At 36.9% G+C, this 10964-nt stretch overlaps 1 protein-coding gene across 1 annotated transcript; it reads right to left on the reverse strand.

The window, feature by feature from the left end:
* Window positions 1-8107: 8107 nt before the first annotated feature.
* Window positions 8108-9241, reverse strand: LOC149180153 (uncharacterized). Its single transcript, XM_089418131.1, has 2 exons — window positions 8956-9241; window positions 8108-8364 (listed from the first exon to the last, which is right to left on the reverse strand). Exons 1-2 carry the CDS (start codon window positions 9157-9159, stop codon window positions 8182-8184), a joined length of 387 nt encoding a protein of 128 aa, XP_089274257.1. The 5' UTR covers window positions 9160-9241; the 3' UTR covers window positions 8108-8181.
* Window positions 9242-10964: the final 1723 nt, after the last annotated feature.

Raw genomic sequence — 10964 nt, forward strand, 5'->3', positions numbered from 1 at the left:
TAAGGAGGTGGATTAGCTACTAGGATTGATAATTGATCCCCAATGGAGTCGCCAATTTGTTTTGGGAAGTTTTAGTGTCTACGGATAAACGCTTAAACCCCTAGGCTAGTAGCTAAGTCTAGAACAACAGTGCAAAGCATTCTCTACCTTTTCTATAACCAATAGATTAAATAAGACAGTAAAGATGCCTTCTTGTAGCTTTCGCTTACTCCTTATCTCCCTTGACCAATTTTGTCGCTCCTTTCCGTACTTAATCTACTTGAAAAGTACCTGCACACAGACAGAAGACAAAAACCGATCAAAGCATATGATAATGATCAATTGATTAAACATAGAATGGAGTCAAGTTCATAATACACATATGAAAGCATCAATGGACAATACAAACATATGGAAAAAGCTTTGAACACTTTATTAGTAAAAGGAAGAGTTACAACCCAATTTGCTTGATTCAATATCACTCCTCCAGTTCAATCCCATCCTCTCCTCATAACAAGCAAGACATTTTGACATCATTACAATACTTGAAACCAACTCAAGTCTCATACTAACATCATCTCCCTATAATTCAATGATTTCCAGCCCCTGATCACTTAGATGAGTGGTCTTTTTATAGGTGAATGAAGGAAGTTATGCCATAAATGGTGATAATGAATGCCCTCCCAAACTTAGAATTTAGTTCCATGGAGGAAGGGATAAAGGGATTGATGTTCCTTAACTCCCTACCTCATCCAAATTTGAGCTCAAAGGAGTAGATAAACTTGGGAAACTTCTAGATGCATCCAATGGATAAGAATATTCCCAAACGCCAATGAAATTTCGTTCAAATTCGCCCAACACAGGCCAAATAGGGCTCAAGTGCATTGCATAGCACCCAAGAAATGTACTAGACTGCACTGCGGTGCACCCTAATGAAGGCCTACTTGTGCTGATCTTCTAAGAGGCAGTTTTTGGATGATTTTAGTCATGGAATCTCTTGGAAAGGAGGCATTCTGATGGTTGACTTCATTTAGGGCATGTAACAACTATGTTAGGGTTTGATGGGCCCTAATAGTACTGATCTGTAAGTTGGGGTTGATGTGCCCAAATGGATCTGTAACAATTGGCCTCCGACCAAAATATTTTTTGTGGTGTTCGACTTTAGCTCATCTATTCACACCATATGGATTGTATTGTGGTACCTTGAGAGCCATTAACATCATCGGTGGTTTCTATCGCGTCTGTTAACAACTTGCATCATTGGTCGATAATCATATGGTGTCTATCATGTTCGACTTTAATTCATTTATTCACATGGTTAGACTCGTACATCAAGAAATTGAATGAATGAGATAGAAGACCCCAAATTTAGTTCCATCCATCTGGGTTGTGATTTCATGATTCATACAATATCACAAAAGTATGACGGCTATGATCATACTGAAGATTATCGAAATATGATTCCACACTTTGTCATCAATGGATGAGACTTCTTGATCATTTTACATGTAATATTGGCTTATACGCTGAGCATGGGTATGCCTCCCTCAACAATGATATCATGATGAAAATGTATTGTAATAGATGATGATCTCAACTAGTTTTTCTTGATCCATACTTGTCACAAGGTAAGCACTTCGGTGCTCAGCCATTTCTTTTGACTTTATACTTTAGGGGGAAATCTATTATAGGTAATTTTGTCACATCAGCCCAAAAGGCATGCAAACTGGATCAATCAACATCCATGAACACTTTTTCATCATTCCTTCACAAATCCCTAAGCATCACTTCTCCAAAGAGTCTGATTTTATGGGACAAATTTCTCAAAAAACGTTGTTTTTAACCCTAGTGCTCCTTGCATGATTGGTCACCTATGTTCAGCGCATGTTGCATGCTTTTTCACCAGCGCTAGTCAACACCTATTGCTCCCTTCTACAGGTGCACCGATTCTAGAAATTCGAGAAAATAAAATATATTTCTGAAGCTTCCTCTTCCAGAAGCTTACAAGGTAGTTTTATCTGTTTACCATGTATAGAGAGCTCAAATTCCTATCTAATCCTATCTTGGAGACATTATCTCTTATCCCTTGAGCTCATCCTCCCATCATGTGTGGATATCAAGCTAATATTGGTAAATGTTAAACTACCACATTCATCCCATACATTTACTGCCTCCCATAAGGTCTTAATTGGATTTTGGAGATTGATAGTGCCCTCATGTTGCTTCTTTGAGCCTAAAGGAGTCACCATATTCATTCATTAGGGTTGATGATGAGGGTGCTTTGTGACAAGGAAGGAAAAGTCAATTTGGGGAGACATGTACAAAGTCAACTACTATTTACGGTTGTAAACTCTCTCTTATATTTGTTAATACAAAAAGTATATTGTTTTCATATATTTGTTGTGTTATGTTTCCACTCATGTATTTCAATTCCCTGTTTATTCATTGAATATATATTTTAGATTATGTTATGTGGATTTGTGGATCCTTTTCTTTTTTTAGTCGTGTGTGTAGGTTCTAATTATAACACTTGGAGCTAGAATTGGAGCTGATAAACGAGGAGGAAATAAAGGCTTGCTACAGATTCCAGGTAGGCTTCTTTCCCATACTCTAATTTCTCTAAGGAAAACTTCATATATATTTTTTTTAATTTTGTTGTTCTAGATCAGACCACTATATCTAGGGAATTCACGAAGCTTGTTTTCAATCATGAAAATTTTGTATAAAAGTATCCCTTCAGGGATAGAAGTGGTTGTTTCTCTTCTTGCTTTTGCATAGGTGATTCCTGTGTCTATGTGATCGACATACATGAAGGACACATGGCAAGGGTGTTTCATATGTCTAGGTGAAGTGGAACTTTTCCACCACCAATATTTGTGTAATCGAGGCTAAGCTGACACCTTTCCCTGGTCATCATTTAGGTCTTACACCTAGTGTATTAGGGATGGATGATATTGTGGACATGTTTAGAAGGTTTTATCATTCTGAATGTATTTGTGATGATTTTTGGTGGTTTTCAAGGCCCCGTTGGTGGTTTCCCATTCTGGCTGACGATGGTCATATTGTGTTTTGAGTGTATTGGTGGGGTCTACTAAGGCGATGGCACAAGAAAGGATAGGCATGTGTGACTCAACCCATGGGTTGGACGATCTGATTGAGATGACGATTTTGGATGAAGAAAATGAAAAATATTAGAGAGTAAGTTCATTAAGTGGGATCAGGCATAGTGGTAATATGCAAGGTTCTCGAGTAGATAGGTGGTAAGACTTTGAATCACATTGTAAGTGTGGAGGAGGTTTCGAAGAGTGGGACGAGGATGAAGGTGATTAAGGTGACTAATAAAGCCCAAATTTTAGACTTGGGTGTTGATATCTTTTGGGACAAGGTGGAAGGTTTGAAACAGAAGGCACTAGGGGGAATTCTTGAAAAGGTTTAGGGAGTAGATGAAGGGGTGGGTGGAGAAATGTTGGGCTCCTATTTTAAATTATAGGCCCAATGTTAGTGTCCTATTTAATGGATGGTTTGCATTCCATTTCTTGTGCTCTAAGGACGCAGATCGATTTTTTACCATTCCTTGGCTTAGAGGGAGGGGATTTCTAGCTCTCTAGATATGGCAAGTGGGTTTTAATACCATGAAGGAGTTTCCTAGAAGGAAGTTAATCTGGGCCAAATTACCTGGTTTGCTACTGGAGTTGTGGACAAAGTAGGCAATTGTGGTGATTGCTAATAAAATAGGAAAACTCTTCTTCCTTGAAGATGGGAGTTTGGGCAGGCTCGATAAGAGAATTGCTTAGGTGTTAGTTGAAATGGACTTCTCCAGCGGGCTTCTAGCAAAAATCGATCTTTTTTTGGGGCCATTCTCCTTTAGGCAATGCTTTAATCAATAGGGAATCCCATTTAGGTGCTTGAGGTGCCATGAGAAGAGGCATTTGTTGGCGGGATGTCCTCAAAGACTGGGTGTAGGTCCTCTATGGAGGAACCACAATGGAAATGGGAAATATGGCCACAAACAAGGTTCAAGGCTAGAGGTCCATGGTTAGAGTGAAAATTGCATTCAAAAGGATCCAGGTAAAAGCCTTGATTTTTCCTTCAACTGTGATGTTGTGAATGGTCATATTTTAGTCACAAATAAAGATGTTATAGATTATATCCAGTTGTGTATTAACCCTATCATTCGGGTGGGAAATAAGGGATCCCCTAAACCTTTATCCTTAATCATTGATGGCCATAAGGTTTCAAACATGTTGGGCCATAAAGCCCACATGTCTTCGTATGTAAGTTTGGGTGGAATTCAAGAGGAGGGAGATTCATATAGGAATGGGCCATATTTCTTTTGGCCAATAAAATTTGGGGCCCCATCAAGTAACATTTCACCTCTGGTCTCTGAAGATACAGAGTTGATAAGTTTGGAAAGGAGTGAGTCAGTGGGTTTGGCTCCTTTGACCATCAAGAGGTCCTTTTTTCGTGAGGGGGATATAAATGATAGCCCCAAATCCCGAAAGAACATTATGTATAGGAAGAAGAAAAGCCCTAGATACAAAAAAATCTCAAATGTGGTATCTATCTCTTCATACCTTCTTTCATTTTTCCAAGAGACTTAAGAGGAATACGTTCCTCCTTAGGGTGACGTCCTCTCACTCATGGTGGGATATCTAGATGATGCATGTCATGATACTCATGTCCTTAGGGGGATTGAACCGACAGACGCCCTCCAAAATGATCATTATGTCATAAAATGTGAGGGGTTTGGGATCTGCCCCAAAGAGAAGGTACTTACACTGCATCATCAAGATGTAAAAGCTGACCATTCTTCTAATTCAAGAGAATTTGGTAGATAAGGTTAAGGCTTGGCATTTACTGCTAAAAAATATCCTTCTTTGGAATGTGTGCGTGACCAGTGCCTCTGCCCACTCCAGGGGGATAGCCGCTATACGAGATCCTAATATTCTGGAACTCAATGCTTATTGTTCTATTGCTGGGATTATCCAGACATGTTATCTGTGTGGGTCAAAGTCTCATATATGTATTCTTAATATTTACACTCCATATACAGAGAAGAAGAGTTTTCGGGACTGAATAAACTCAAGGCGTTTGTTAGACCTGAGTTCTCTGATAATGGCATGGGATCTAAATTTATTCGTGGAGACAAGTGAGGCTTGGGGCTATAAGAGTAGAGTTGACAAAGAGGGGAGTTATATTATTGACCTTCTATCTCAAAAGTCCCTTTTGGATATCTCGTATGTTCCCTTTGGCCCTACATCGCGGAACGGGTGAACAGAGGATGAGGGTATTTTTAAGAGATTATTTCGTTTTCTAGCCAAGTATTTCTTGGAAGAAAAACTAGAGAATCTAAATTCTTGGATCCACATTTCTCACATTTCTAATCACTTCTCGATATTTCTAGAATGTTCTCGTACTCAAGAGTCTAAATCATTTCCTTTTAAGTTCATCAATTCCTTATTGAATGACGAAGATTTTGTGGCGATGATTCAAACTTTGTGGCAAAATACTTGCCCACCTGGTCACCGGACTAAAATGGAGGCGTTTTTTCAAAATTTAAAAGTGTTGAAATTAGCTACTCGTCAATGGATAAGGGAGAAAACAATGGTGATAGAGACTAAATTGATTTAGTTAGATGCCATATTTAAGGACATGGAGGACCCATCAAACCCTAGTTATTTCTTTGAAGCATGCAAGAATAAAATGTTAGATCTTGAGGAAAGAAGAAGACAAATCCTAAAGACCCAAGAAGAGGAGTAGATATTGAAGAGTAGGGCTACTTGGGTGTCTAAAGGAGACATGAACACTCATTTTCTTCATAACCAAGCTTCTCACATGAAAAAAACAAAATGTCATATTGTCCATCAAAGACGGAGAAGGTAGCATACTACAAAATGATATTCAAGGGGAAGCGATCCACTATTTTAGTAGTTTATATAAGGCCAGAGAAGGAGTTTGTTTTTATTGTCAGAAAGAGTTTATAGATTTATTTTTTTCCATGGTAAATGGAAAGGAGAATGCACATTTGGAGAGGACAATCATTGAATAGGAGGTGTTGGGCACTCTGAAATCGATGAAAAAGGAGAAGAGTCCATGACCAAGTGGTTGGTTGGTGGAGCTCTTCTTACATTTTCAGGACATTATGTTAAGGGAGCTCATAGAATTGGTAGAGGAATCTAGGTCAAAATGCAAAATATCGGGGGATCAATGTTATGTTCGTAGCACTCATCCCAAACACTGAGAAGCCCTCAACCTTTTTTGACTTTCGACTCATATCATTATGTAACACAGCCTACAAAATGATTTGGCTCAAAGCAACTCTATCAAGGCATGTGACTCTAGAACAATTTGGCTTTTTGGACTGACAGATACATGATGTGGTTACAATCACTCAAGAGTGTATCCACATTATCAAATCTTTTCAATTGGAGGCAAGCATCATGAAGATAGACTTGATCAAAGCCTACGACGGTGTTGATTGGGAACTATTGAAGATGATCCTACACAAGATAGGATTTGGTGTCAATCTTGTACATTAGATCATGACATGTGTGACTTCATTGAATTTTGCAGTAATTATTAACGAGATTCCTACTAATTTTTTTAAGGATTCTACAGGGCTCAAACATGGATGCACACTTTCTCTCCTTTTAGTTTTGCTTGTTATTGAAAGTTTGAGCAGAAGGATCTTGGAGGCATGTTCCAGGGGTAACATTTTAGGCTGCAAACTATCTCAGAATGTCACATTATCTCACATTATGTTCATTGATGATGTTCTAGTTGTTGGGGTGGCTAAATTGTCTGAATGGCGAGTCTTCTATCAGATTATAAGTAGTTTCGGGGAGGCATCAGGTCTGTTATTAAGCAAGGGAAAATCTACTTTAATTTCTATGAAACATGAGGATGAACTGATGTTGGAGATTGTTAAAATCTTTGCTGTCAAATCAATAAATATGGATGATGGCTTTCATTATTTGGGCTTCTTTCTGAAGCCAAACAGTTATGAGGTAAAGACTCGTTATGGATTACCAAGAAATTTGAGAAGATCATTGATCTCACAAGTGGTTGTCGAAGGGTGGGAGACTAATCTTGATTAAAGAGGTCATGCTAAACATCTCCATATACTGGATGCATTTATTCAAGTTTCCCAAAAAGATCATCAATAATATTTAGTCAATAATAGCCCAAAAAAAAATTGGGTTGGTCATGGTATTACTCAGAAATTTCACTTCGTCCATTTTGAGGTGCTGACAAGACATATAGGAGATCTCGTTGGGATACCAAGGTCCCAGAACATTTAGCCAAATATCTAAAAACTGACTAAATGATTAGTTGGCATAATGCAGGGGCTCTGGAAAAGAAGGAAAATACACATATTTGGACTAGTATGATGAAGCTAAAGCATTGGCTATTGGGAAATTTGAGGTGGGAGGTAGGCTTGGGGACGAAGGTGGAGATTGGATTGGCATCCATAAAAGGTATGGCTATTACAAATGATAAAATATGTTTGTTTTATTATTAATGATGAAAGTAGGTTTGTTTTTTCGTCCTGGAAAAAATAAAATTCCCTTGGTTTTTAATTCATAAATACATAAAGCCCACAGGGCTTTGGATTGACGGTGAATGGGTGCGCTGTTAAGGCACTCCTTGCGATAGGTCACTGGTTCAATTCCCCGTGGGTACTTAGTTTAGTCTTAACCTAGAAAAAAAAAATTCATAAATACATAAAGAATCGCTTTATTAATTAACTCGATTGAAGCAATCCATCACTAGAGAATTTATAGCATAAAATTCTCCTCTCCCCTCTATATTTCCCTGATTCGTTTCCCTTTTACAATAGCTTGTCTGGATTTTAGTAAGTTGATTAATTCATTTAGTACAGTAATTTTTGCAAGTGTTTGAAACGCTGCTGCACGAACCAGAATTCCATGCAATAACAAATTGTAGTTCCATAAGCCGTGCATACGATTAAGGTTTATATATCTAGATAGAATGAGTACACAACGAGATAATCCAAGCTTATCGATCTAAAAGGTACAAGCAAGACTGAGTGAAGTATCAGCTCAATTCAGCTCTATCTGAATCTGATAACGCTACCGCATAAAATCCAAATGACAGAGGAAGACAACATTATTTGAAAGTGACCGTGGTCAGCTACAAAGGAAGAGGATATTATTTGAATGCACAAGTGACAGTGGTCCGCTAGAAAAAGTGGTGATGCTTTTTTCCGTGTGCTTCTTCATCTTCCTCTTCACATTCTTTCTTGTTGTGATGCTCATGAAAACCGTAACCCCCTTCTCCCACAGCTGCAGCTGCTGCAAGCTCCTCCTCGAGCTTGTGCCTGTGAGCTTTCTCTGGATCCTTCTTTTCTTCGTGCTTCTCGTGCTGCACACCATTACATGTACATGCCAACAACAGTGACTCAGAATTCAAAACTTACGAGTCAGTTTTTTGAATTTAGGTTAATGATTATAGATTTTTAGAATATTTCTAAAATGTATGGGTTAAGAGAGGTGAGACCATCTAATTTTAAGATAGGAGATATTCTCAAATCTAATCAAATTAATAGATTCTAAAATATTTCTAAATCCTCAATCTACCCATTACCCTGCCCATAAACTAAGCATAAGCATGGGATTGTCATTCCGTACATGATCAAAACATATTAAAGAAAGTAGGTCTCATAAAACTGGAAATTAAGATATAAAAATAATGATGTTATATAGATATTATTAGTAATAACTAATATTTTCAAATCTAATAAGCCATCAATTCGTGGGTAATATATATTCAAAATTAAATAAAAACAATTACATTATCCAACCATGAACATGTACTACCCAACATATTAAAAAGACCTATAGCCTGGTAGCCTCGGGTAGCTAGTGCATTGTATGATGAAAACATATTAAAGAAAGTAGGTCTCATATAACTGAAAATTGAGATATAAAAATAGAGATGCTATATAGATATTACGAGTGCAAAGCCGCCGGTAGCTAGTGCTCCCGCTTCAGCTAATTCCTCCATATGCTTGTGATGTTTCTCCTCCTTCAACGCGTTGTCGCATTCATAAGACTGAGCGTTCCCCTCACCATACATATCTACGCTCTGGGGCACCTGCTCCTCATCATCTTCCCTGTGGTAGTGGAACAGATGGTGGTGTTGTTTTTCCTCAGACATTTTCTCCAACAAAAACAGGACCAGCGTGACCCACACAATTCTTAGAAAGATAATAGAAATGGTTTAGCAGAGCAGAGCAGAATGCAGATGAGATGTGAGAAATGAGATGGGCAGGGCTTGTTTATATAGCCTTTGCTCATGGGATAGGCTGAGAGTGACGTGACTGGAGACGGTGCCTCTACCAATCACAAACTTGCTAGTTTTCCACGATTCTGCTGGTTGAAGGAAAGCCAGAAACTGAGTAAACTCTGACATGCACGTTGATTCAAATCCTAGCCTGCGCGGGTGTGCTGTGGTGATTAAATGGTTCCAACTTCAATTACTCTCAACGTGGCCGTGCTCTCAGAATACGTTTTGTTTCTGTCACTGTCACGGGGTCATGAAAATCAAATCCATATCCACATCCGCGAAATATCTGCCACAAACATTGATTATTGTTTTGAAAAAAGTAAACGGAGCGGGTGAGGTAAGCATGTCTACTAAAATTCTATGATGGAGTAGTAAATTAGATAACCCGTTGCCACGTTGTTGGTGGAGGGCAAAACAATTGTTTTATGAATATCTCCTCCTTTGATACCTGAAGACCCATTAATTTTTGTGCAGTTACACTTACAAACGTGGGTGACACACAACTTAATAGAATATACTTAGTATAACAAAACCCACAACTAGAATATGCTTAGTGCAACAAAGTCCCGATGGTCGATGGGTCAAAATGAAATTTAATAATAACTTAGAAGAAGTAGATTAGTTGGATTGAATAACGTTGAGTTTTCAGTGGGTTTTAAGTTTAAATATTATGATTACGGATTGAGGATGGAAGTTATTTTTCGGAGAAATAAATTATTTTAAGGAGTCTTCAAGTTTTAAGTTTTATAGGTTTAAATATTATGATTAGGAATTGAGTTTGGGAGAAGTAAACTATTTTTAAGGGTTTCCAAATTTTAAGTTTTATACAATCTAGTAAATTCCGATAGATACAATAGTTTTTTATCCAATAAATTTTGCACAATCTTAATAATGATATCTCACAATAAATACAGTAATTTTTTTTTTAATAAATTTTGCACAATTTTGATAATAATATCTTATTGGTAAATTGATAATAATATCTCACTAATAATTCCATTGAATGAAATTCTTCTTTTATCCGATAAAATGACCCTGCCAAAACTCAACTTAAATATGATAAATAACTTTCAATTCAACAATCTAATTTTAGAAAATAATAAAAAATAAAACTTTAAAAATAAGCTACAGTAAAACTATTTTTCTCTTCAAAGTAAATCGAGTCTTTCTTTTAATTCATAAGTGAAGGGGATTGGATTGAAATCATGAACGAATGGCATACCGTCTTTTTCATCCAAACCTTTGCAAGTCACTCTTAAAAAGTATAGCATTTCGTAATTTTTTTCTATATTATGATTACTTTCTTAAATATAAAGCATTCTACGAAGGTACACTTTCAAATATAATCGAAGCGGATTAGGTTGAAACAAAAAAGACTTTAAGAAGAAAGGTTATAATTCTCTCATTTCTAGATTGATTAAAATTGGTGAGAGTAATGCAGTAGTTAGTTGAATATTGATTGAATAATCGATTGGTAGTTTCTTCAATTAGGTTGATTAGTGTATATTAAGATTGAATGGTTAAATATATATATATATATATATATATATATATATATATATATATATATATATATATGTGGTAATAAATGTTCATTATATATTTTTTTTAATTGTGTAGGGTCAGAGATATATATTTATGGCCATAAATGTTTATTATATATATTTTTTAATCGT

Source organism: Pinus tabuliformis, chromosome 3_2 (assembly GCF_031772625.1).
Source record: "Pinus tabuliformis cultivar Carrire ecotype Pingquan chromosome 3_2, CPIR1, whole genome shotgun sequence".
Classification (NCBI taxonomy): Eukaryota; Viridiplantae; Streptophyta; class Pinopsida; order Pinales; family Pinaceae; genus Pinus; species Pinus tabuliformis.